This window comes from Phodopus roborovskii, unplaced genomic scaffold (genome assembly GCF_943737965.1).
Source record: "Phodopus roborovskii unplaced genomic scaffold, PHOROB, whole genome shotgun sequence".
Taxonomy (NCBI): Eukaryota; Metazoa; Chordata; class Mammalia; order Rodentia; family Cricetidae; genus Phodopus; species Phodopus roborovskii.
Genome location: NW_026126546.1, coordinates 11,321,697 through 11,349,134, shown reverse-complemented (window position 1 = coordinate 11,349,134; position 27,438 = coordinate 11,321,697). Strand labels below are relative to the sequence as shown.

General features: G+C 49.5%; 1 protein-coding gene across 2 annotated transcripts; it reads right to left on the bottom strand.

Annotated features, from left to right (window-relative positions):
• Positions 1-26,950, bottom strand: Zmat5 (zinc finger matrin-type 5). Of its 2 annotated transcripts, none has more exons than XM_051200241.1 (6): positions 26,841-26,949; positions 12,688-12,841; positions 7,844-7,906; positions 6,372-6,452; positions 4,662-4,773; positions 1-306 (listed from the first exon to the last, which is right to left on the bottom strand). In XM_051200241.1, the coding sequence occupies exons 2-6, from the start codon at positions 12,812-12,814 to the stop codon at positions 177-179; spliced, it is 513 nt and encodes a 170-aa protein (XP_051056198.1). In that variant the 5' UTR covers positions 12,815-12,841; positions 26,841-26,949; the 3' UTR covers positions 1-176. The 2 variants fall into 2 exon arrangements, with proteins under 2 accessions (XP_051056198.1, XP_051056199.1); XM_051200242.1 differs by lacking the exon at positions 1-306 and adding an exon at positions 3,265-3,337 and having other exon boundaries at positions 26,841-26,950.
• Between the last annotated feature and the right edge of the window lie 488 nt (positions 26,951-27,438).

Sequence of the window (27,438 nt, the reverse complement as noted above, 5' to 3'; positions counted from 1 at the left end):
AACCATTGAGGACAGACTTTATAAACATCTGGATGCTTCTCACCCATCTTCTCAAATATGCCCCGAGGGATGGTGGGTGGATAGAGAGGCCAAGCTCATAGTCTCAGAGGCTCTGGGGAAAACAGCACCAAAGCAGCTTTGCTTCCTAGAAGTCAGGCAGGGAGGTGGGGAAGAGCTCAGCCCCACTGGACCCTGGGCTGCAGGGACCATCCTCCAGGAGGGGGTGCCCGCAGGGAGGGGGGCAGCTCCTGCATTGGTGGCCAGCCCACGGGGTACTGGAAGACAGTGGTTCTGATGGGTTCAGTCCTAGAGAGAAGAAAGGGAGAGGGTCAGAATGGAGCACCTCCTGGATCCGCCTTGCTCTCCCTCCCACCACACTGGCTGCCTGCATGGCCCTTCTGGAAGCAGAGGCTTGATAACATGCAGACCCTCAGAGCCAGCGACCTCTTCTCGGAACTGAGTCCAAGACGGGGTTTAGGCAGAGTCTGAGTGACAGGAACGGCCTTGGGCAATATGGAGGCCCTCTTAGTTTCCACCTGTGGGGACCAGTTAAACATATATGCACGCTAACAGCAGAGAATGCTAAGTAGCCTGTGTAAAACTCAAGGCCTCTATGCACTGATGAGGAAAAAATATACTATGTGAGTAAGGAGAAAAAGCTTATAAGATAATGTATATAGCATGATACTATTTTTGTTTAAATATATATAACATATATAAATGCATAAAAACAACCCTGACAGAAAATGTTAACAGTGGTTCTATCTGAGTGGCGCAGTTATGGATGGGTGGAGTTTTTTTTTTTTTTTTTAACCTTTTTATACTTCTCAAAAGTTTTACAAGCACATAAGCCTTTGAAACCAGAAAAAAAAATTAATTTAAAAGAAAGCGCCTTACCTCTTATGCTACTCACTCTCCTTACTATTCACATCCCTAAAGTCAGGACACATCCTCCTTAGGAAGGACCCTTGGGTGCAACCTGCTGTATCCGGGCCCAGAGCAACATGCAGGCAGGCAGCCTGCCACTGCCCCCCACCCAGATCCTGCAGATCTGCCTGATGTCTCACGGTGGAGAATAGCAAAAGGGATGGCATTTATACCCTGCGCCTGGTACAAGGAGGCCATCAAATGACACAGTCATGCCAGACTAAGAGCTCTCATAAGAAGAGACACCATTCTGGAGTCCTCATGCAAACCCCTCTATTCAGGGAAGGCAACTGAAGTACAAGGAAGGGATCAGTCACATGTCCCAAGTTTTACAAGCACACAAGCCTTTGAAACCAGGGGTTGGGGAGCAGTTCATGCTGGCCCAACACTTCAGTTCCTTCTGCCTCAACTTTCAGGGAAAGAGAGGTCCTGATAGCTCCCACCCATCTTGAGTGCCAAGCAACCCATGCTGTGCAGAAAGAGAAGGACCTGGGCCTTCTGTGAGGTATCTCACACAACTCAGGACTGAGAGTTTGCCTGGCCACATCCATCCCTCCCTCCTGCCCTTAGAGCCAGACCCACAGCAGCAGTGCCTAGAGTGGAGGTCTTGCTGAGAGCCCTGAATGAAGCTTCCAGAACTCTCTCTGTGAGGACAGGGATGGACAGGGACATCCCCCCCCACCCCCACAAGGGCAGAGGACAGGGACATCCCTGCTCAGTGGCTTGCTGCCTGCCCGAAGCGCAGAAAGCAGCCCTGACATGATTTATGGTACTGGGATTTTATAAGCTCCACCAACCACAGCGAAGATGGTATGGGAGAGACTCCAGTTGCTGAAGGGAGTGCACCAGATGTCAGCCAACCTGGGGGTTCCTGTGAGGCCACAGTAATGGTGGGGCTCCCCAGGGAAGGGTGGTCTTGGGGAGTTCCTGCCTCCAAGCTTCAGACCTTTCCCTTAACAAGTGGGTCAGCCAGTGCCCTGTCTGCTCTGAGGCCCCTGACAGGAGGGCATCACTCCTGTCCACTCATGGACACTGAGCCCTTGCTAGGACCCTGCCTCAGAGCCCACTCCTGCAGAGTGGTCACCGGTGCAATGCTCTTCATGGCCTACTTGCTCTGTGTACAAGGGCAGCAGCAGGCGCCTGGCATGTCCCCAGCTCTGGTCCTTATCAAAAGGAAATAGTCTTACAGGGGTGAATGTGCAGGACAGAGCGCTGGCCCAGAGAGGGGTGCATGGGGGAGATTAGGAAGGATAAAGGCACAATCAGAAGAGCCAACAATAGGAAGCGTGGATAGCAGCGCCTGACCGGCCAGGGATTAGTCTGTGTGTCCGAGGTCTGAGGCCAGTCGCTCCCTTCTGCGGCTGCTGTCTGCTCTTGGCTGCTCCCTCAGGGTCAGGGCTGAGGAGACAGGCAGACAGACGCCAACAATCTACACCTTTGGGAAGCCTGTGTCCCCCATTAAGAAGAGCCAGCCTGGCTTACCCAGGGTTTCTCTACTTGTGGATGCTGGAGCCCACAGGTCTGGGGGTTCCCTGTGCCCCAGGGAAGAAAGCATACACCCAGAAAGGAGGAGTCCCCATAAGGGGCCCTCAGTGATGTCATTCAGACTAGGGTCCCTGATCCCCCAAATGTGTCCTGATAGTCACCATGTTCTGGCCACTGTTTCTATTAAAGCTTGCAGGCTGAGCAGGGTTTTACCAGGAGAAGAGGTGAGGAGGGAGTGTCCAGTGTGTCCCAAGCAAGGTTAAGAGATGGGTAGCAGATGCTGTCCCTGGGGACTAAGCGTGGAGTCTGGGTCTTCCTCATCGCAGTCTCGGGAGGGATGGGTACCTTTCAAAACTAGTGGGGCTGTGATGTGGGGAGGGATTGCAAGGGCTACAGGGGCAAAGGTGACACAGCTCCCACGGGGCTCCTCTCAGGGATGCAGGGATGCAGGGCAGGGTAGCCCACAGTGAGTCCAGAGATGCAGAGGCAGAACCCAAAGCCCCTTTCCAGCCCCGAACACAGATCAGAGGAGTCAGGCCTAAGCAGCAGGGCTACAGTTCCCTGGCCAGGAAGAGCAAGCTCCAGAATTGCAGAGCAGTGCGCCAGGTCCCTGGACGCCTGGGACCATGAACAGGACACACCATGAATACCAAACCAAGCCACCGTGTGGCCACCCTGTAGCAGTAACTCAGGCTAGCTCCCATATTCACACTGGGCATGTGTCTGTACTCAGGCGGGGACTTTGGGCCTGAGCCCTTCTCTTACCCCAACATGCCCAGGCTGTCACTCACTGCCACAGAAGGAGACCACGGAGGCAGAACAGTGGAGTGAGCAACAGAAACATCACAGTTCACCCTTATAGTGGGCTCAGAATGGTTCTCTGACCAGCAAGAACCCTCTCACACAGCTGAAGGAGTCTAGAATCCTGGAAAATGTTCAAATTACATTCCTTCAAATAGGTCCAGAAGAAAGGGGCATCAAATTCTGTTTAAGCTATATCTCTATTATATCTTTCTTAAGTGGGGTATAGACACTGGGTACAGGTTTAAACTAAAAGTAAACTGGGGCTGGAGAGATGGCTCAGCAGTTAAGAGCACTGGCTGCTCTTGCAGAGAGGACCCAGGTTCGATTCCCAGCACCAACCACAACATCTGTAACTCCAGGTCCAGGGACCTACTGCCCTCTTCTGGCCTCCATTGGAACTGCAAGCACATGGAGAAGGGCTGTCAGGCAAAACACACACATAAAAATTAAACCCCTTAAACACACACACACACACACACACGCTCAGCAGGTGAGGGTGCTGCTGCCAATCTGCTGCCCTGGAACTCACATGGTGGGGAGAACTGACTCCCACCTGCATGCCATGGCATGTGTGTGCATGTGCACACCTCCTCCCAAATAAATGTCAACACTGACCCCTTTCCACTGGGGCAGAGCCGGGAGGAAAGTTTTCATTTCATAGAATGTCTGACAGACATCCTGAGCATAGCCAAGCCACTGTTCCTTGAGGCCACAGCATAGAGATACATGGGGTCTGAAAACCAGCGGCGATCTGTACAAAGCCACACACAGCTCTCAAGCTCAGCCTTAGTCCTTCTTCCTCCTCTACCGTTAACACTTGGACTGGGGCTGGGAGCCCTGGCCTTGCCTTTGGCTGTAACACAGAAGGTCCTGGCCCCTGCGCTGTACATCTGTTTGCTGGGGTGAAGTGTGGGTGCATCCTGACTCTCCAAAAGAGGAGAGCACACAGCCATACCTCCAATGGTGCCTGGCTCAGCACAGTCCCGGTATAAGAAGGGGTGGTGCCATTTCGGAGCATCCTGAGTCCCCAGGATGCAGAGGGACAATGACCTTGTTGTCGTCCCCCTGCTCTGTGTCCCTACAAGTCCCAGCTTCCCCTTCTACAGGGCCCTACAGGGACAGTAAATCCCAGGTACATAGGGAGTTTGTTTGCCATAGGTAGAGCCCTGACCTTTTACCACGCCAAGCGCAGGGTCACATATGTTTGGCCCCTAGCCTCTTTCAGGCCTGTGGGGTGAGCTATGAAAAGAAGGGGCCAAGAGACCAGGCAACTTCTCTAATACAACTCCTTCTGGCTAGAGGCCCACCTCCAAGAAGCTCTGTAGTGGGGGTTCACGCTTGGTCCCTGGACCTGGACAGTTCGTATGAATGCCTCAGTTTCCCCAAAGGACAGGTTGGCTCAGGCAGCTCTCAGAAAGAAAGGAGGGATAATCTGGGGCCGTCACCTGCTACTTGGGGCTGAGCTCAGCCTCTTAGCTCTCTTCTCCAGCCAGTCTTCCAGGTGGCCCTCAGGAAGCTCAGCCGTCTCCAGTGGCCATTCTCTGGCCCGCCTCTCCTCTGTGGGGGACAGAGTGACAGGGAAGGGTGAGGGCACAACCCCAGTGGCCTGAGTCTCACTCTTCCACAGAGCAGCAGTTGCTGGTCTGTCTGGGGGAAGTGGGCTGGTAGGTCAGGATCAGAGCCACAGGTTTGCCCCCTTCATTCCCCAGGTCCTGTGTCCACGACGATTCAGTGATGTAAGCTGTGCTCTGCTCTCTGTCTAATATAGACATGCTGGCTGTCGCCAAGCCTTGGGGAGCTAGGAGCGGGACGAAGATGCAGCGCTGAATTCTCAAGAGGGGTCTAAATTTTGGATGCAGGAGGCAAGTGGACTGCAGAATAAGGCTAATCACAGCCCTGGCACCTGCCAGGTGTCTGACCCTAGGCAAGATAATAAGCCTCAGTTCCCTGGTTTTTCTCCTCATCCAATGTACTAGAAAAATGTTGCTCAATATACTAAGAAAACAAGCAGTGAAGGAAAGAATTCACTGAGGCTGGTGAGAGCTAGGCAGTGAGGATCTCAGTGCTGGGGAGGGAGCCTTGAGCCAGGGGAAAATAAACCTGTGGGTCCACACCTGCTCAGGCCCGGGCTCTGCGCTGACACTACATAGGTGTCATCTCACAACCATCATTGCCTCCAAGAATCCATTCATGGCCAAGTCACAGGGGAGGCGACAGAGCCAGTGCCATTTAAACTGTCAGCTGCCCCAGGCCTCACCCACTGTGTGCCTGACGGCTAGAGACTGCAACTGCCAGAACTCTCTGGCTGGCCCCATGAGGCCTCACTTCCACCCTGGGAAGTTTCTGGAAACCCTGTGTGGTGCCAGCCTGCAGGTGCTTCTGCCTGAATGCTGGCTCATTTCCTCCACCTGTTCAGTAAGGTGCCACAGGAGATATGACAATCATCCAAGTGGGACCTCCTGGATCTATAATGGGAATAAGCAATGAATTCCAAGGGCAGACAGGCCAGCTTCCATGGGAGCCACAATCACCAGGCTGTGAGGAGCCTGAACACAGGGAAAGGGTTTTTTTTTTTTTTTGGTTGGTTGGTTTTTGTGGGGGGTGGGGCAGGTGGGCAGGTCCTCATGCGCTCAGGCTGGAACTAGTTATGTAGTTCAGGTTCAGGCCAGCCTTAATTAAACTCTAGATCCTCCTGCTCCCACCTGTCAAGCCTGAGGTTACCGGGTGCTTCACCAAGCCCAGTAGGGAAGTGTTTTCTGCAGACTTCTGTCCTCAGAGGGTGCAGGCATTTGCTGGTGCTAAACGGGGACTCCGGTGTTTACTGACTACAGGAGGGAGGGAAGAGAGGGAGGGAAAGAAGGAGGGAATTTGGAGGGAGGGAAGCATCCAGAACAATAGAGACTAGTTGAGTTGTGGTGAGCCGAGGACATACCCTCAGGGTCCTGGGAAGAAGTCAACTGTGCTTCATACTCAAGGTACACAGCCACCCACACCCACACAATGGGGTGGGTGGCTCAGGGTTTCCCATTAGCCCGGGCAGTCCTAGGCTTACTCACACAGTACATGCCAGTAAGGGACAAAGTGGGGTGGCACCGCTTCCTGGTATTAGAGCCTCTCCCATTCCCACCCCTCAGCTCTGTTTCACCCCTACGCACCCTCCACCTGGATGCTCAGTTCCTGCAGATCTCGTTCTGACATGTGGGAAAATCTGCAGTTGGAGCCAAAGTCGCACTGGCCTGCAATGGGAAGACAGTTACTTTGCTGTGACAGACTGGTCTCCGAGTGTTAGGGGCAGGGATTTTAGGATCTAGAGTAGTAGCCCCACCCCAGTCTGGAACGAAAAACCAGACTCTCTGGTCCTGCTCACATTCAGTGGCCTGAGGTCCAGCCTGACCCATGATGCTCTATTCCTGGTGCTCTGCAGGGAGCCTCCATGTGCATTCCTGGGAGGCTCACCCTTCCTCTCTAGACCAGGCCACTGCACATGCTGTGTGGTCCTACCTGCTGCTCTGCTCATTGGCTTGTACAAGCAACTGAACGGCTCCTCAGAGAACTTGGGGGCAACTTTGCCAAGGAGAAGTCAATGTTTGGATGGCTTTCCCATTATCAATCAAGGAATCTGAAGCATGGCTTTCAAAATTATAGACCAGTGGCATCCTCAGCTAGAACAACCTGCCAGCAGTGTAGGCATATCAAGCCGGGTCTGTGGGGGCCTGTGGCCTGCAGGCCTGGTGGCCACTTGTCAGGCAGCACTGTCTCCTGAGGGGAGTCCAGCCATTTACCCAGCTACCTATTACAACACAGTGCCTTCCCCATTGGTAAGCTCCTGTCTAAACCATGTGAGTCCTGTGGTTTTCATTTTTGCTTTGATTGCCAGGAAGCTCAGGGCTAAACCCTTAGAAGAGTACACAGGTCCCAAGAATGGGCATGGAAATTAGTTATTCCTGGACTGTCTGACTTCCCATCCTTAACCGTCTTTGCTTCCCTTACTCACTGTATCTTTATTTTATTTTGTTTTTATTATTATTATTGTTGTTGTTGGGGTGCGCGTGCGCGCACGCGCGTGTGTGTGTGTGTGTGTGTGTGTGTGTGTGTGTGTGTGTGTGTTACTTTTTTCTAAAGGTAGGGCTTGCTACAATAGCCTTGGCTGGGCTTGCCTTCACCTCCCAAGTGCTAGGATGATGGGCAGATACCACTACCCCATCCTATACTCACTTTTGAGCTGAGCAATAAGCACTCACAGGAACACCTAGCACCCATGCTTCTGACTCTGAACTTGGGATTACTAGGCCATCCCTGTTTCAGGCTCTCCCTACTGGGAAGGAGGATGCAGGAGATCAGGCCCCCTGGCTAACCTAACCAGCTTTCCTTTGACCTTAGTAGTGTTCCCTGGCTTACACTGCCCACATTCTTACTCTAAATGAGTCAATAAAACCACAGCCTATGTCTGGAGGTCTCTAGGTGAGAACAAATTCCTAGAGATGCCTCAAATGACCAGTCAGCTAAAGCCAAGGCTACGAGGTGGCTCAGGACGGCGGCAGGGACTGGAGGAGACACTACAGGCTGCCACGCTGGACAGACAAGTTGTTGCTTTTCTGTAAGGATGAGAGCTGAGCAGATCACGTACCTGTCAGCAGAAACTTCCTGCAGGGTCTCTTGTTCTGTTCATCCAGCAAGATGGCAGCTGCATCTAGGAAAGGAATCTGGATTCAGATGACCCCACCATGGGTGAAGCCTCAAGGGCATGACATCAGTGACACTCGGTCATAAGAAGAGAGTTCTCCATCCATGGAGGGCTGTAAGCTAGGGTGGCCACAGTGGGCAGAGGCAGTGGATACAGGGATCCAAACTGAGTGACCTCGACTCTTCATACCCCTCAGGACTAGCTAAAACCATGAGGCACTTTGAGGCTAGAAGCTCTTCGGGTTGTTTGCCAATTGGTTTAGATGGGGGGGGGGTTTAAAATCTAGCACCATGGGACGCCTGTACAACCTTCCTAACTTCCTGCAAGTCTGTGAGTGCAGTCATAGACCCTGCAGGTCACAGGTTCACTGCCTAGTGATGTGGGGGTTGTTTTAGCCTGTGATATCCACACATGTGTCCCTGTTATAAGCGACACATGATAATTCAACATGAAAACCTTTGCAGGAAGTCCAGATGCACAGGCCTGTGCTCCTCCCACCCACACAGTGTCCAGGGAAGGCTCCCAGTGCGACCCCTACTCCTTTCAATCTCCCCTGCACCAGTGGTGGGCACTCAGGGCCACACCAGCCACTGCCCTGTACAGGGATTTCCCAGCGAGCGTCCTGGATGCTCGTTCTAACCCTGACTTCCCATTTCTCCTCTCTTTATTCCTATCACACAGCTATGCTTTTAAATGTGTGTGCTTCCCAGCAGGAAAGGTATCAGTCAAGAATGTGTGAGTAGCCCAGACATGGTGATGTGTACCTACAACCCTCACTACTTGGAGGGATGACACAGGACGACCGGTTAAGAGTTCAGACCAGCGTATGCCAGGCAGTCAGATCCTGTTTCAAAACAAACAAAACATCTGAGTAAGGTAGAAAGGTGGCGCACGTGGCCACGGGAAGCAGCTGTCTTTCCTGGGTTGTTTTCCCCATGTAATGGGAAGAAAACTTCCCACTTGGTGGGGCTGCTGTGGAAGTTTAATAGAACAACAGATGGGGAGCCCTTGAGAGGTGGGTCGCAATCCTGCTGGCACTTTAGCACCACAGGACTTGGCAGCCTCAGCATCCTCTTCCCCAGCACTTAGAGTACTACCAAGCAGCCAGTGATTCCCTCCTGAAGAGCCTCCTGGGCAGCGCTAACAGCTCCAACCTGTAGGGGTGGGACTGAGCCTGAGACAGGGAACGAGCTGCCCAAGGGTACGTGCTAGGAAGTAGCAGCGCCTAGCCTGCACTGTGGTGAGTCTAGAGTCCTGCCCTTCCAATATGACTGCTTTCAGGTGGCTGAGGAGGTGGACAGCGCTGTGGGCATGCTTCCTTGCAGAGTAGCTAGTGGCTAACAGGGCAGGTAGTCCTCTGGAATTGGAGTTCCTTGTCAGAGAATTCATTCCAGTATGACGCTCCTAGGCTGGAGAAACACCCATCTGTCAGATCCCGCTGGGACCTACCTTCTCAGGATCCTTCTGGGCCTGGGCCTAGGATGGCTGGGGCCGCTTGTAGGGCTGAGCCGACCCCTAACAAGAGGCCCTGAGTGAATGGTCAAACGTGGGAGAATACCGTGCTACCTAGCCTCTTGCTGTGTCTCTCCACCCAACTCACTTTCCAAACCTGGGGCAGCTATGGACAATCAGTCCACTCCTCTCAGGTTCAGACAGGTCTTGAACTTAGGATCCTCCTGTTTCAGTCTCCTTTGGACAGGGTCTCACCATAATGTAGCCTTGGCTGGCCTTGAACTTTATCTCAAACTCTTCATCCTCCTGCCTCAGTTTCCTGAGTGCTGGGATTATAGGTAGGCATGTTTCCCAGGTTCTGTATTAATTTCTCTTAGAGGGAAAGTCACTGTGATTGCTAAAAATTCCTCAGTGCCCCTGAAGGATACCAGATTGCAGCCCAGGCTCTGCTCAGAGCGGCCTTGTTCCTCTACATCATATGTAATGCTCTTTGTGACCTGAAGAATCAATCCGTGAAGCTTCACCTTCCCAAATACCCAGCTGCCCCTGGTGCCCATGGCTGTTTGCTCAATTTAGCCCTTCATCTCTCAAACATTCACTGAGTGCATCCTTCCTGTGTATCAGGCACTGTGCCAGGTTGAGTATTTAAATACAGATCAAGTGAGACCCTGTCCTTCCTTCCCGTCCTACCGCTGCTCTGGTCTACATGGATGTCAATGCAGTGTTGACCCTGCCACCAGATAAGCTGGCCCCAGGAATGGGGAGCCGTTCCTGAGAATCTGCTGTCTGACTTGGGTTCTGAGATTCAGGGACTGTCCTGATGGGGAAGGACAGCAGGAAGGGCATGTCCACAAAAAGTATATGCAGGGAGTGTGTGCCCAGGACCAGGAGGGAAAGGCCAGCAGAACATAGAAGCCAGCACAAGCCTGGGACTCAGCCCAAAACATCTTGCATAAGTGACTGCAGGGCCCTTGAGACGGCTCAGCAGATAACAGCACTTGCTGCCCAGTCTGACGATTTGAGTTCTATGGTAGAAAACACTGATTCTCTTATGTTATCCTCTGACTTTCACATGCAAGCCATCACACACACACCACACACACACACCAAATTAATAAATGTAATAAATAACTTGTACAAACTACATAAAAGGAGGGCTGAATCTTCAAAGGCTGGCCGAGCTAAGTACTGCTAAGTACTCACTGAGCAATGGCTGACTAAACGAGCTCACGAGACAGAGTCTGAGGCCAATGCTTTTGGGGGCACACAGGCATCGCTCCTGCTTGCTACCTTCTGTGCTTTCACTGCCGAGCCCTGTCACTATTGTTACATCTGCTTTACATACGATGAAGTTAGGGTCCTATTGCCAGTGACTGCCAGGCAGCTAGTCCTCAGGGCCTGTGCTTGTCCTGACCATGGTCCACGGATCACCAGTTGCTGAGGGCTCGTGGATTTGTCTGGAGGGACAAAGCAGTGTTGAGAGAAGTCCCAGGTGACACACACAGTGCCTCCCAGGGTCTGCAGAGTAAGCCAAGGGGAGGCTGCTCTCGGGAAGCCTCCTGAGGAAGTGCTAAGAGCTCACGGGTCAACTCAGCCACCGAAAGCTAGATCCCGGGCACTTTGTGTTTAAAGTTATCATCTAGAAGTAGGGACTCCTGGGCCACCAGCCGCTCTCACAGAGCTGTCCAAAGGGCTGGGTGTGGCTGAAGATGAGGAATCCTGAGGAGAGGAGCTTTTCTTTTCTGTAAGTAATATGAAGACTTCTGCTGTGCAGTCCTGAACCCAGGACCTGGAGGAGGAGCCAGTGCCAAGATGATCTTGGCCCAGTTGATGCCAGATCAGTCTCCACAGGATTTGGGGGACAGGAGGCATTGCCTGATGCCAGGTTTCTGAGGAGTCCCACCATTTCTGAATTCCTAACCTACCCCCCCTCTCAGCCACTGCCCCCCCATGCTGCTAAGGTTCCAGGATCTGGGCTCCTCCACTTGTTTGAGCCCTTAGAGCACCCAAACCGCCCATCTCAGTCCAGGGACTCCTGGTCCATTGTAGCCACAATGCCAATCACCTGCACTTTCGGCTGGCTCAGTATGGCTCCTACCTAGCAAGACAGGCCCTGTGCCAGATACTTCCACCTCAGTCCATCAAGTCACTCTCAGGCCGAGAAGCCTTTTCTAAAGGGCCCCCTTCCCTGGCAGATGAACTGTTCAGCACCCTCTGTGCCTGTCACTGAACAGCTACTTCCTACACCCTATGCTAACCCGCAGCATTCTTCAGAAGGTTGTCCTGAAGACCCAGCCACCGCCTGCAGTCAGCTTCAGCTTCTCCTCACCTCCCTTACAGGCTGTGTCCTCTCCCCTGCTCCCATAAATATGTCTGAAGTCTGTATTTCAGCCAGTGCCTCAAAGATTAACTCCTCAAAGAGGGCTCTTAGGTGGGGAGTCATGGTGGGCAAACCCAGAATCCTGGTCAAGGTGGCTGGAAAAGGAAGGTCTGCTATGGCCCACCCCTCTCTCTACCTTTTTGGGTTTTTTGCCTTCCTGCCTTTTTAGTACTGGGAATCAAACATAGGTCTTCTGTATGCTAGGCAAACAATCCATCCCTGAGTTATAGCTTCAGCCCTTGGCTTTATTGGGTTTTATGACACAGGGCCTGGCTAGCCTGGAACTCACTATATAGATCAGGCTGGCCTTGCCTCAGACTCCTAGAATTTCACCTACCTCCGCCTCCTGAGTGCTTGAAATAAAGTTATGCATCCCCATGAGTTGTTCTCTGACCTTCATATACATTCACACTGGGCAACGTGCACATGCACCATGCACATGCACGCGCGCGCACACACACACACACACACACACACACACACACACACACACACGCACAGGCACACGTACAATTAAAAAAAAAGACAGAGCTGATAAGGACCTGGGTTCAGTTAGCACCTACATGCTGCAGGACATCTGACACCTTCCTCTGATCTCCACAGACAGCAAGCGCACAAGCACTTACATATGTGCAGGCAAACACTCACATAATACAATAAAAATAAATGCTAAAAGAAAAGCAGTCAGCCAGGTGGTGGTGGTGCACACCTTCAACCCCAGCACTCGGGAGGCAGAGGCAGGCGGAGCTCGGTGAGTTAAAGGCCAGCCTGGTCTCCCCGTCTTCTCCAGGATAGCCAGGGCTAAACAGAGAAACTCTGCCTCAAAAATACCAAAAAAAAAAAAAAAAAAAAAAAAAAAGCCATCCCAGTCTGTCCCTAAGGTGGTCCTTGTCTGGTGGGAAATTAAGTCAGCGCACAGGCCCCCGAGCCAGCCACCCAGCCCACAAGCACCCACCTCGGAACATGTCGTACCACACCTTCTTGGCCTTGAGATGCTGCAGCCCATTTAGGTGCTTCTTTCGGTTGTGGAGGTTGTCCTGGAAGGACCGGTCACAGTAATCACAGAAGTATCGCTTCCCCATGGCCACCTCCGCCAAATGCTAAGGTCCCTGCAAAGCCACAAAGCACTTGTTCAGACATTGATCATGTGCCAAAGCTCTGGGCATAGGGCCCTCAACTGAGCACCGAGAGCCAGGCTTGGTCCAAGCCTTTACTTAGAGGCCCACTTCCTGTGCAGTGTGCAGAGCTGACAATCAGGGGTAACAGGCCTCATCCCGAGGGACCTTACACTTCTGCTATAGTCTCCAACACTGGCTGGCCGAGCTACGACTTCAGGGTATGAGGTCCAGCTTTGGAGATATTTATTTATTACTTAACTATTTGTTTTTTGTTTTTTTAGATAGGCTTTCTCTGTGTAGCTTCAGAACCTGTCCTGGAACTCGCTCTGTAGATCAGGCTGGCTTTGAACTCACAAGATCCACCTGCCTCTGCCTCTTGAGTGCTGGGATTAGAGGCGTGTGCCACCAACACCAGCTGGAGTTTTTTTTTGTTTGTTCTTTTTTTTTTTTTTTTTTCTTTCCCAGCTTCTAGGTAATTCTAATAGTGGACAGGCTGGAGGACCGTCACCTTAAACCCTCTGGCTAGCTTCCTTTGTGCCTGTGGAACCTCCAGCCTCCTTGCTGTCTCCATTTAGATTTCCTCTCTGCTTCTCACAAGTGACAGGCATGTGGCTACCTTCTTGTGTTTGTGCTTGCTGTCCCTGGGCCTGAATGCAGTCCCTCAGATACCTGTCACACTTGCTCGCTCTGTCCTTTGATCTTTGCTCAAATGCTACCTTCTTCACAATCCATCATGCTCACTGGATCTGAACTCGACCACTGGACCAGACACACAGGACCCTCTTTAGTTATCACCACTTTGTGCTTTATTTTTCTCATAGCGCCAATCTTCTCACTATGTTACTGTCTTTCTTTTCCAACAAGAATATAAATCCGTGAAGGCAACTATATTTTGTTGTTTCTTAGGTGTCCCAGCACCTAAACGATACTTGGAACAGAATAGGTAAGCAATCGAGTATTTGCAGAATAAATTAATGAATCACCATGTTCCCTTTGGGACAACTGGGGTTCAGAGGGAGGAAGTGATTTGCCTAATGTCACACAGCTGGTAAGCAGAAGGCAAATACAGGTCCCCTAAAAATTCTGTTGCCAAGTATCCCCGCCTCCTACAGCTAGCTCAGTGCTCAGGGAAGCCAGAGAGCTAGTTCCCAGCAGGTGCTTCCTGAGGAGACTACTGCATCTTGGGGGAGGAGGTTCCCAGCCAGCATCAGATGGAAATGGGGACACTGCAGTGTCTTAAGGCCCTTTAGCAACAGTTCCCTCAGCCACCGTTCCATGCCAGGACTCTGCAGCCCAAGGTGGACAGTGACAGTCAGTCTCACAGCCAAGTCCTGGGTCTTGCCGCTCACTGGGAGCTAGCCAGAGGGACTGCAAAGACTAAGGCCAGAGCAACCCCTCCCATGGCAGAGCTGGCTCCTGAGACCCAGGGGAAGGTGGAAATGACTTCCCCGAGGTTACGAGGTAGCTGCCTAAAGTGGCAGCTGAAGCTCCAGACTGCCAAGCACCTGGCAAACTAGGCTGACTTTAGGGCTCAATCCACAGAGCAGACAGATGGGGAAGACACCTCAGGAAGAAGGGACTGGGAGAGAAGGGAGACAGTCACCATGATGGTTCAGGCAGCCAAGCAGGCTGATGGAGAAAGTTGCTCCTGCAGCAGACAGGGATGGCAGCCATTAAGTCAGGGGCTGTAATGGGATCAGGAACAGCCAGTCATTCCAAATGAAAACGTATAAAACCTCTCTTCTCCCATTACTCCCGAGAAACTGCATCCCAGACACGAGGACTTGATCTATTAAATTTGGCAGCTCTAATGCACCCCGTCTTGCCAATAAACTTATAGGAATTGGATTGAAATTGTAAGAGATGAACGCTTAACGGCCGAGTGCTTAACCAAGCCATTCACGAAGCTTGAAGCTCCAAGGAGCTGCTGGCTCTGGAGACTAATGGGAAAAGGAGGGGCGGGGGAAGGTATCCCTCTGGGAGACTGACGTGAGGTGGACCAGTGCGGCTCTGCAACAGCCTGAGGTGGACAAAGCCACACAGAGCACAGGGAAAGCAGCTGTGTGCCTTTGTGCAAGTTGCTGTCCCTTCTTGACACCTGTATGTTACTGTGTGAATATGAGGCAGCGGACTTGAATGATCAGCTATTATTTCAGAATATAGAGAAATATGCTAGGACAAATTTACATGTTAAGGCTAGGCTATAGATCAGCAGCAAAGCACTTGCCCAGCGTGCATGTGCCAATAGATTCAATCTCTAGCACCACAAGTAAAAGGACTATGGACTGAAACCAACGCTCATGTTTAGCATTAAGCAAGCGCTCAGAAAATATTTTTGGAGCTGTGGTTCTGAGCATCTGTCATACACTGGCTAAGAGCTTTGCATGCATCTTCTACACAGGCCTCGGCAATGACCTGCAAGGGATGCCCATGAAACATCAGGATAAGGACACTGGGACCCCAAGATGCAAGGTCACACTACTAGAAGGCAGCTGAGTTGGACTTAGAACCCAGGTAGGAGGTCTGTATTACTAACTACTTGTCTCCAATAAATCATATTGATGCTTTACTATTCACTCACCTCCAGTACCATGCCAGTCCCTTTGAAACCCAAGATGTATGTACTAAAACCTACTTATGAATGAGAGAGCTGAGGAGCAGAGAGGTACCATGAAGTGCCCTGATAACAGAACAGGTTTCAGAACAGGGAAGCCTCTATTCACAACACTGCAAACACTAGCCCGGTAGGTAAACCAAGGCCTCACGCCTCTCTGACTGCCTGCTCAGCTATACCAGAAACCAAATAAGTTCCAGAGAGGCTGTGTTTATGTGACCCCTCCCCCACGCACACATACATGGTGGCAAACCTCCTTTATGAACCTCAGTTAAGAGTCACAGCTGCTCACCCATACCCTCCTCTGCCTACTCCAGACAAGGTCTGCCATTGCCCTCCAAGGGCCTTATTGTGCAGTGGTCAAACCAGGCTATCTCTAAGGACCTTTGCAGGCCTAATATCTGTTCATGAGATAAGATGATGTCCAAACAGCGCCATTCACTCAACTGTCACTGCTAGGATGCCACTGAGCCCCAGGCACTGTTATCACCTAGTCTAGTTTCTAGGGAGGTCATGTGGGTCAAGAGCTGAGCTGTACAGTTCCAGTCTAAATTTAAATCGAAGGCTACTGCTTTCTAACTCTGGTCTTGTTGTCATTTGGTTCTGACTGCTTCCTGTGAAAGCAAGGATGTCAAGGGTGGCTCATGGCTGGCTGTGAGCATCAGAGCATTCATGTTTGAACACAGCACCAGGCCCATATAGGCCCTCATGAAACTCTAGCTATCAATACCATCATTATTATAGGCCTGATGAAACTGGATGTCAGTGTTCAAGTGATCCGTAGAATTAACCAGCTGACACTGCAGAAAAGGCAAATGAGTATAAGAGAGGACCATAGAGTTACCAAAGGCAGACGTGGGACTGGACCCTCAGCACCACAGACCAGACTCCCACATTGCATGATGACTCTGTACCCTCCACTGCCCAGGGACAACAGTAGAGGCTCAGTGCTTTTCACCTGTCTCCAGGCTTGTCCCCATAGCCAGGTGCTCAAAGCCTTGGCAGGAGCTGGCCTTTAGCAAGGTGACCTCTCCAAACTAGAAGTTCTAGGAGCCTGGTCCAACTGCCTCCCACTCAGGCTTGGGCACATATCAAGGGCAGCCTGCAGAACCTCCTAGCCAGGTACAGCATCTTACCACACTGTAAACAAAACATTCATGCCACCGCCAGGCATCCTTGCTCAGCGCATACACTGCACCACTCTGCTCCTTGACCCTGAGTTGGCAGAAGGGAGACAGCTGGAGTGTCTATGCATGGGACCATTCAGCAGCATGGGGCGCTGACTAAGCGGCCTTCTCTGCCATGATTCATCCTCATCTTTAGCAGAGTGAGCTAGGCCCTATCCAGTACACAGAATGATCCAGCCCCACTCCCCACCAAGAGCACAGGAGGTACCACCAACCCACTCTCAGGAACCAGGTCCATGAATACAACAGCATTTGCCGGCTCCCCAGAACTTCAACAGATCCAGGGCTGGCTATTCATGGCCAAGGGACAATGCTTGAGTTAGTGAAATTTAAGCAGATTCTAATGCCAATGCCCTCTGCAAAGCTATCTCATGAACTGAGTGTGTCCTCAGCTATAAAACCAGAGTCTCAAAGATGATGGCACGATGGCTCTTCAGCATCCGTGGGGGATGGGTCCCAGGACCCTCATGGATGTTACCCCCCCAGATCATCTTTTATATAAATGTCACAGAATTTGCATTAACCCACATACAGCCTCTTGTATATTTTAAATCATCTCTAGAGTATTTATAATACCCAGTAAATGTAAATGTTATAGAGACAGTTGTTTTATTGTATTGTTTAGGGAATAATGACAAGGAAAAAAATCTACACATATTCAGTACTTTGCTTTTGTTTTGAGACAGGGTTTCTCTGTGTAGCCCTGGCTGTTCTGGAACTCATTCTGTAGACCTGGTTAGCCTCTAACTCAGGGGTCCGCCTGCCTCTGCCTCCCGAGTGCTGAGATTAAAGGTGTGCACCACCACTCTGGCTACTTTTTGAAAACTGCAGGACCCTGATACCTCACTTTGCATGTAGGCGTATTGTCTTGTGGGCCTCCTTCCCCCTCTAGAACACAGGCTAAAGGACAAGAACGCTGTCTAACCCACCATCACTTCCAGTTGTCAAGAACGCACTGCTGGCATAATAAATGAGTGGCTTGCAGAGCCAATACCTCCCTCCATCCTGCTTGATGCCAGTGCCGCTCAGGCCCTTTTTGGAAAGGCCGAGCAGGTAGGTCTCTCACTATACCAGTCCCAGCCACACAGGGCACCTGACTCTTGCAGAGCTCTGACCAGTTCTGTTGTGTAGCTGCCCATAGAACTTACCCCTTGCCCTGGCTGTCTCACTGCACCTAACAATCCTCCAGGCTCAGTGACCAACCTCTACCCACAGAGGTACAAGAGGGAAGAAAAGAGACGGGGGGAGGGGGGGGGTGAGGTGAAGGGAAACAGGTTCAGATTTGACTCTTGCATGCTGACGTCTCACTTTCATCCTTTAAAGACTTGTTTCTTACTTTCTTTTTATGTGTATGAGTGTTCTGACTGCAACATACATGTGCACTGTCCAGAGGCCAGAAGAAGACACTGGATCCCCTGGAACTGGAGTTTCAGATGCTGGGAACTGAACGTGGGTCCTCTGGAAGAGCAGTCAGTGCTCATGGGGGAGCCATCCCTCCAGTGCCCGAAGGGCTCTGGAGATTGAACAGAGCCTTGCGCACTCTACACTAAGGTATAGATCCCTCTCTTTCTCACTCTGTCTTTCATGGAGGTCGTTTGAGGTGGGCGTCTGTTCGGCCCATGAGGAACAGTTTCTCAGGACCCCTCCTCTGCTCACAGCTGGCAGAGTTGACAATAATGGCAACAACTATCGCTACTGATAACAGTGTCTCCTCTGCTGACGGCTCTGGACTAGTAATATCGAGAGCCCGCACCTCATCTTGTGGCCCTTCCCTGCCATGTGCTGCTGGAGGCCCCACAACCAAAGCACCCAGAGCAGGGCTCTACAGCTTGCTACCCCTCCCCCACTGCCCCAAGGCTGTAGCGGGGCACATTTATACTTCATCAGCATTGTCCCTCCCACTGTGTGCATCCTTGGCCCGGGGCTAAAAAAGCCAAGAGCCTGGCCTTGGCCAGGGGCTGGAATGTTCACTGTCATTACCCTAGACTTGTGCTCACCACATGCTGCCCTCACGCTCACCTAACATTTCATCTAATTATGACACCCTCAGAATCCAGGTAAACAGTAAAGCCAAGCTCTATCACATGCCCACAAATAGCTCAGCAGTGTTCCAGTGCCATGTCTGCTGTCGGGAACTGATGGGATCAGAATTGGTCTGTAGGGATGGTCCAAGGCTCCCTGCTCAGGACCCTGCTCCAAAGGAAGTGCCAAGGAAATGCAGGTGGGCCTTGTATGTAGGAGCATCTGCAGGTACTACAATGCTGGGCTGCAAACATGGCTTTGTCATCCAGCCCTTAGCCCTGTGCTTGCCTCCTAGCACAGGGGATGAACTGCATCACCTCATTCCCAGCAAGCTAAGGCTGGGGGCCTACCAATTCAGTGGTCTGGGCTAGAGCCCGGATCTAAGCAGGCTCTGCTCCCAGGTACTCAGAGCAACAGTCTAGGGTGGTAGGTGATGGAGTGAAGTAGAAAGAGCAAGGGTCTGTAGTCACAGACTCAGACCGACCCTAGAAAGCTAGTTTTTCCCTAAGCACAGAGTTCCTAACTTAGGGTGATTACACACCTTCCATAGAAACTGTACTTAAAATACCAAATGCTGATCTTCTCCAAGCTGGGAACACACAGCAGGATACTGGGCATCAGGAGCAGGCCACAGTAGTCCGTTGGTTCCATGACCACAAAAGGAAACACCAGTTGAGAAGCCCTGCAAACCCCTCAGCGCAGGTCTGAACTCCATCCCCAATGCCCATGGCTGTGCATTTAACTCCGTACTTCATCTGGGAGATGAGCCCATGACATGGTTTCCAAGAAGCCTCTGAGGACCAGTCACACGCGCTGGGTGCTTGGGATACCAATGGTACTCAGTGCCCATTTGTGGAAGGATTGGTCAGCCTGTACACTCCAGTGAACTTCCCCCCAGCTTTTCCAACTAGAACAGTCCCTTCTCAAGCTGTGTCAGAGCTGATCTATATGACCAAGGACAAGTTGTAACTCAGCCTCTAACTTGGCTCTCTCAGTCAGTCTGTGGGTAGCTAACTACCACACTGTGGACAGTGTTGATGGTGACACCCACATGGCCAGGGGCTGAGACCCTGACACCCCACCTGCCCACTTCTAAGAGCCTCCTTCCAGTCCAAGACATCTCAGGTGACCCTGGCTGACAGGCCAATTAGTATCTTTCAGCTAAGTCCCAACCAAATCCTGACCCTCAAATTTAACATAAGATAATGGTTGTTGGTAACACATGCTGGAGGCAGTGGATCTCTGGGAATTCAAAGCCTGTGCAGATAGCACAGGGTAAGACCTTGTCTCAAAAAAAAAAAAAAAAAAAAAAAAAAAATTATTGATTTAAGTCTAAGTCCAATTTTTTTTTTTTTTTTTTTTTTTTTGGGGGGTAGTTTGTCATCCATCAAAGACAACTAATACAGTGGAATAAATGAATTTTAGAAACCAGCTAACAGCTGAATGTTGTAGTGCAGCCCTTTAATCCCAGTACTGGGGAGGTATTGGCAGGGGGATCTTTGCAAATCAAGGCCAGCCTGCTCTTCATAGAGAATTCCAGGGCAGCCTGGGCTATGTAGAGAGACCCTGTTTTAAAAACCTAAACACCAATCAATCAAACAAATGAAAACAACAACAAAAAGCATTTAACAATCTGTGACAGTCACAGGAACACAGAATCCCTAACCCAAAACATTCCTGAGCCATGTCATCAGAAGTCCCTCTTCCCTCAGGCACCATATTTCCTCATTCATTTATTCACTTATTTGTTCACCAGCCAAACAAGTAATGAGCATTTCCTTCCCCTCAGACCAGAGTTCATACTTTACCACCCAGTGCCTGCTCTCACAAGGACCACGTGCTAGGACTGGCTGACAGATTTGCCATTGTACAAAGTGACAAGCTTGGCGCCCCAGAACCCCAATGGGTGACTGCATCCCACAAGGGCAGCCAGGGTGGGGAGGAATTCCTCTCAAGGAAAAGACTTTTTTTTTTTTTTTTTTTCTTTTCCCAGAAGACCACAAAGTCATGGGCACAGCTGAACAGCCTAATGCTGGAATTAAGTTTTTTTTCCATGTATTTTGTTACTGCAATGTACCCCAAATGCTCAAAATCTAAGTAGCCTGGTGGCCCACGCATCGCTCAGCTACACAGTGCAAACCCACGAGGGGCCCCCCCATCTTTTCAGATTGACAAATCTGAGGGACTGGAGCGAAGGGTGGCTCAGGGGTGTACCAGTTGCTAAACACTTGGCGTGGCTGAGGAGGGCATTTACCTCAGTTGCCAGGGGACCAATCGGTGTGGTGAGTCATGCCTGTACTCCCAGCACTGGGCGCAGCATGGTCTTTATTGATTTGGGTCAGCCTGGGACACAAGACCTGTCTCAGTAGACTCCAAGACAGACAGACAGATAGTTGTTTGGTAGGTGGTATTCCGCAAGTCGGTTCTTGGTCTGTTCTCTGAGGGGAACTGTTTATCAGCACAACTCACACAGACATTCATGCAGGCAAAACACCATCGGACATAAAAATAAATGTTTGTTTGGTTTTTTTGAGACGGGGTTTCTCTGGGTAGCTCTGGCTATACTGGAACTTGTTCTGAAGACCAAGCTGGCCTTGAACTCACAGAGATCCACCTGCATCTGCCTTGCAAATACTGGGATTAAAGACACGCACTACCAGCAAGATAAATCTTAAAAAATAAAATTCTCCTCCACTCTACAAATAAAGAGACTAGAGTAGACTTAGAATATTTACTGTGGTTATCCCTGGTTCAGGAATTACATGTGTTTTATTTTTCACTTTGCATTTTTTCTATTCTTACAAGAAGTTCTATATTTAGTGTAGATGGTTTGAAAACCTTTAAAATAAAAAAAAATTCCCTTTAAACAGTGGGAACTGAACAGACTGTGGTGTCTCATGTTTTAATCCCAGCACATTGGAGGTACAGGCAGATCTTTGTGAGTTTGAGCCTAGACTGGTCTACATTGCAGTCGGGTCTAGTCCAGTCACGGCTACATAGAGAGACCTTGTTCCAAAAAGGGACTAGAGAGAAGGCTCAGTGACTCAGAATGCTGCTTTTGTAGAGGACCAGTGTGGAGTTCCCAACACCCACATATTGTGAGAGATTCAACAATCCTATCTCCAGGTCCGGGGGACTCAATGTCCTCTTTTGACCTCCACCAGCACCAAGCACATATGTGGTGCTCACATGTGCAGGCAGGCAGGAACGCATGCGCGCGTGCACACACATACACATACACACACACACACACACTTTTTTTTTTTTTAAGTTTTATGTAGGAAACAAGATGTGGCTCAGTAGTAGAGCCTTTATTTGGCTCGTGTGAGGCTCTAGGTTTAGATCTGTCAGACAAGGATAAATTTTACTCTTTTCCCATTGGGAGGCTGCCATGGATGGTTCCAAGGACTTTGTTCACCTGGATAAATCAGCTTGTGTGGACATTGAAAAGGACAGGATAAATACTTCTTTCAGCTCCCATGGACAAGGAAGCCTTGGTTCTAACCGGTCTGGCTTAGCCACCCCTAGTGAAGGTTGGCTGCACCTGGTCCTGGGCTCCAGACCACCAGCTGCAGTTTTTCATCAGATGGTTACAGGTCTCGGGAGGCTGAAAGTTTCCAAACAGCAGAGACAAAAATAGTCTGAAGGAGGCTGAACTAAGTACTAGACTCCAAGCATTCTGCCCCTTCCTCCTTCTGTTATCATGGTGCTGCTCAAGCCAGACTTCCTCACTTGTAGCCAAGGCCCCTCTGCTGCCTGACCTGCATCGTGCACCATCCCAACCCTTCGAAAATCAGCCCTCGTTTGTATTAAGCAAGCACTCCACCAACTGAGTTAACCCAGTAATGTTTTTCCTGTTCTAAGTTTTTAAACAGTACCGAACTATAAAGAAAGAAAACATAAAGTTGTGTAGGTGGGGGGGGGGGGTCTGGGAGGAACTGGGAGAGGGTTAATGATCTATATATACTATAAGGTTTGAGGCCAGACTGTTCCACATAGTGAGTTCCAGGTCAGCCAGGGATACCTAGAGAAATCCTGTCTCAAAAAACAAAACAAACAAAAACAACATATATACATATACATATTCTATGAAAAAAACTCAATTAGAGAAATAGTAAGCTAGATGTGGTGGTGCATGCTTTTAATCCCAGCAGCAGTCAGGAGGCTTAGCAAGGCAGATCACGGTGTTCAAGGCCAGTTTGGTCTGCATGGTGAGTTCCAAGACAGTCAGAACTACACAGGGAAGAGACCCTTCCTCAAAAGGACAACAGAAGTGCTACAGGGTTCCACCTCATCCCTTCAGAACAGCCAATGCAGGGAGGATACTTCAGGAGACAGCACCCTTCCCATACACACCCTGTGGAAGTGTGTATTAGTCCAGCACTGAGGAAATCAGTATGATGGCTCCTCAAAACACTAACAGACAGCTAGCATGCACTCAGCCAGACCACTCTTGGGTAATACTTGAAGAACTCAGACACCTGCCCATGTTCATAACAGCTACGTTATGGGGTCAGTCTAGGTGTCTGTCCAACAACATGCAAATGGATTAAGGAAATGGGACATACACACACACACACACACACACACACACACACACACACACAATGGAATTTTACCTAGCCATAAAGAACAAAATTATGTCATTTACGGGAAATGGATACAACTGGAGAACATCATATTAAGGGAAGTGAGTCAGAAAAACAATTATCATATTCCATCTGTAGATCCTAGATTTTATACAGATACATAAAAATCATAAATGCATATAAGATTCGAAAGTAGAAGCAGAACTATGAGTGGGAATGTTTGGAAATAACAGGAAAGTGCCAAAGAACATAATAAGTTTATATAAAAATGTGTTTATGAATTCTATCCCTATGCACAATCAATTTTAAAAAGTATTGAACTGTTCGTAAGAAATTTAAATTCAGTATAAACTTAATTAATTAAATTTGCTAGTAACTAAATATCCTTGGGGAAATTGAGCTTGTTAGGTTATGCATCCCAAGTACTTAAAAAGAAAATCAAATATATTAAAATTATAAATGGAGCTAAATGTTTGAGGGGATGTAATTAAACTGTAAGTAGAGCTGAGTGTCTAGAGGAATTTAGTTTGTTCAACTTGAGTTCAAACATTAATCAAAAAAAAAAGTTAAGGTTGTTTTTCTTATTTCTCTAAATTTTTGTGTAGAATATTGAAGACTTTTCCCCCCACTGAGACAGTCTCACTTCATAGCCTAGGGCTGGCTTCAACCTTTCAAAATTTCTGACTTAGTCTCCCAGAGTGCTGGGATTACAGTTAAGCGCCACTGTGCCTGCCTCAACAATTACATTTTTGTTGTTGTTGTTTTTCAACACAGGGCTTCTCTGTGTAGCTTTGGAGCCTGCCCTGGAACTCACTCTGTAAACAGGCTGGCCTCAAACTCAACAGTTACATTATTTATAAAAATTTTAATCTTTTGCTGGGCAGTGGTGGCTCACACCTTCAATTCCAGCACTCGGAAGGCAGAGACAGGTGGATCTCTGTGAGTTTGAAGGCAGCCTGGTCCACAGAGTGAGTTCCAGGACAGCCAAGGGTACACAGAAAAAGCCTGTCTCCCTGCTCCCAAAAGAATAATAATAATAATAATACAAAAGCTTGGGTGACCGCTCAGTGGTTCAAAGCATTTGTTTCTCTTGCAGGAACCTGGATTCAGTCTCCAGTACCCACATTGCAGGTCACAACTACCCATAATTCCCTAAAGGGATCCAAAGCACAAGTGTGGTGCTCATACACACACACACACACACACACACACACACACACACACACTCACACTCAGGCAAAACACTCACACATGCAAGGTAAAAATAATAAATGTTAAAAAAATAACACTTTAAGTAAAGATTAAATAAATAAGGCACACCTTTAACTCCCTGTAGTCACATAAAATGATTCCCTGTCCTCTGAACTTCCAATCAACCTAATTTGTTGTAGGTCTCTTGTAGGTGATCAGCAGAACCTAAGTAGTCTTTCCCTGCAGGCTCACGACTTCCTGCCAGGAGTTACCAAGATGCTGTGCAGGCAGTAAATACCCGGAGCACATCCTCAGTGCTGTCCACTTTCCTTTCTAGTCCCTAACAGCCTTTACTGCTGCTCTTTACAGGTTATATAAAGCAGACAGTCAGGCCTGATCAAGGTCACATAGTCAGAAGAAGGGCTAGGCCTAGAGACCAGCCCTTGGTTTAATCTAACTAACTAATTCCTTTAGAGAAAGAGTCTAATGTAGTTCGAAGGCTGGCCTCAAACTCTGTGTAGCCAAGGATAACTTTGAACTCCTGCCCCTCCTGCCCCACCTCCCAAGAGCTGGGATTACAGTTCTGTGACAGTCTGTCTTCAGCCTTCTCTAAATTTCAGAATCAGCCCCATTTGCCCTAGGTGTTTCCACTTCATATCTAAGGGACAACTCACATGGAACACAATTTACAGAGCTGGAGAGCATGCCAAAAGCATGTAGTACTCTCACAGAGGACCCAAGTTTGGGACCTGGCACCCACACAGGGCTAGCTCACACACCACCTCTAACTCCAGCTCCTGGGGATCTGATACCCTCTTCCGTGGGCACTGCCATTCAGGAGCATATATCAACCCCTTTACCCACCTTTTATATATGCATAGTTTACTCAACAAAAAAATAAATCTTTAAACACATACAATTTATAGGTCAGGCATGGCAGTGCATGTCTATAATTTTAGCCTTCCAGAAACAGAGACAGGAGGATCACCAGGAGTTCAGAGTCAGACTAGTCTGTGTAGCTGGTTCCAGGCCAGCCAGATCCAGTGTGAAAACTTGTCTCAAAACAAACAAAAATCATTTGATCTCTAAGGTCAAACTTTGATTTATCCCTAGATGTTAATTTGTTGTTGTTGTTGTTTGTTTTTTTTTTTTTTTAGGACAGTTTGTGTGTGTAGCCCTGGCTGACATGGAATTCATAAACCAAATTGGCCTTGAACTCTCCAGAGTCCTGGGACTAAAGGCCTGCACAATGAAGCCCAGCTTTTATTTTATTTGATTCGAGACAGGGTTTCTCTAAGTAATAACTCTGGCTGTCCTGGAACTAGCTCTGTAGACCAGGCTGACCTTGAACTCACAGAGACCTGCCTGCCTCTGCCTCCCAAGTGCTGGGATTAAAGGTGTGAGCCACGACTGTCTGGTTTGAGCCCAGCTTTTAATTCCTCTTTTTTTTTTTTTTTTTTTTTTTTGCATACGTCTGCTAGCTTGCTGGGTCTGTCCTACCTCCCAGAACGAATCTCAAATCTGATGATTATTCTAATCTACTCTACTCTAAATCACACTCCTCTGTAATAAACCCTCTTCAGTCTATTTTCTACCAAGAAGTCAGAAAGATAACATTAAAATGTAAATAAGATTTTGTCACATTCCAGTTTAAAGCCCTTCAGTGACTCCCTAGTGCAATTAGGAAAATAAATAAATAAAGGACTCCTTACCACGGGTTACAAGGCCAGACTAGAAATGACCTCAAGCCACCTATTCAGAGTCCACTCTACACTTTAAGCACGCAACCGCCTCTAAAACTTTGCACAAACACTGTCCCATTTACCCTGCTACTACATATTCACTCCTCCGTTAAGTGGCTACCCAGGCTTAAAGAGCACCGCCTGCCTGTCCAAGCATTCAGTTTCCTCTGCTACAAAGTGCTAGTTTCCAGAAGAGCTGGGCCTCTCCATTACCCACACAGTAGCCAGAGCACTCCAGGAGAGCTAGGACCAGCTCAAGACCGAGAGGGAAACCTCAGATAAGCATCTGTAGGGTGCCTTTTACAACCAGATGGCCTGCCTTCGAGGCCAGGCTTCTTGGCTTCAAAGCCTACGAGCCGGAGGACAGGAAGCAAAGGCAAAGCCAACTTTTTCTGTTGAGGAGTGGATGAATGGTTAGACCTCTAGGACCCGACGTTTGCCACCTCCAAACCTACACCCGGAATACAGGTTCACAGAAGACAAGGCAGAGGAGCGAGGTGAAGCCACAGAAGCCCAGAACCCCTCGCCTCTCTATCCACTCCCTATGCCAGAAAATGCTGATAACGCGGATTTAGAACGAAGTTGTTGTCATTCTGGGTAGAGAAATGACCTAGAACTCGGCCCAGGATGTCTAGCCAAAGATACCTGGCTCCGTGGCTGGACGGCTCGGGCTCCTCCTCCTGTGTTCTCGAGTCGCGCTCTGTCCTCTGGGATTCGTAGTCCTTCCTAGTTGTATCCGCGAAGACTGATCGCTAGGGCGAGACAGCGCGGGGGAAGATGGGGAAGCCAAAGGGCTTTTGGGAGTTGCAGTTCAAAAAGTCAAAAACAGCAAGAAATAATTGAGGAGAAAAACTGGGTAATAAATTTTGCCAAACTTTGGCTGTGTGAATATCAACATCGTAAGAATCTGATATCCTAAGCACACTATTAGTTTCTGTGTGGTTCAAAACGTCAACGCTGAGATACAGGGGAGGAACTACAATTCCCATAAAGCAGTGCGCACCGAAACTTTTGGTTGGAGCGAGAAGTAGGTCTCCACGCAGGCTCAGTGGTGTCGGTTCAGTAGCGAGGAAACATGGCACCCACGATCACTTCGCGTCTGTACTCACTGCTGTTCCGCAGGACTTCCACCTTCGCCCTCACCATCGTAGTGGGCGCCCTTTTCTTCGAGCGCGCCTTCGATCAGGGCGCAGACGCGATCTACGAGCACATCAACGAGGGGGTGAGGGCCTGGGCCGTCCTG

What these genes read in the sequence shown, in the direction of transcription:
- Zmat5 (XM_051200241.1), bottom strand. Translation starts at nt 12,814, where the DNA reads ATGGGGAAGCGATACTTCTGTGATTACTGTGACCGGTCCTTCCAGGAC. An exon ending in GTGGTACGACATGTTCCGAG is followed by an intron (nt 7,907 to 12,687) that starts GTGGGTGCTTGT and finishes TTCCTTTCCTAG; the next exon opens with ATGCAGCTGCCATCTTGCTG. An exon ending in ACTGAGCATCCAGGTGGAGG is followed by an intron (nt 4,774 to 6,371) that starts GTGCGTAGGGGT and finishes TGTCCCCCACAG; the next exon opens with AGGAGAGGCGGGCCAGAGAA.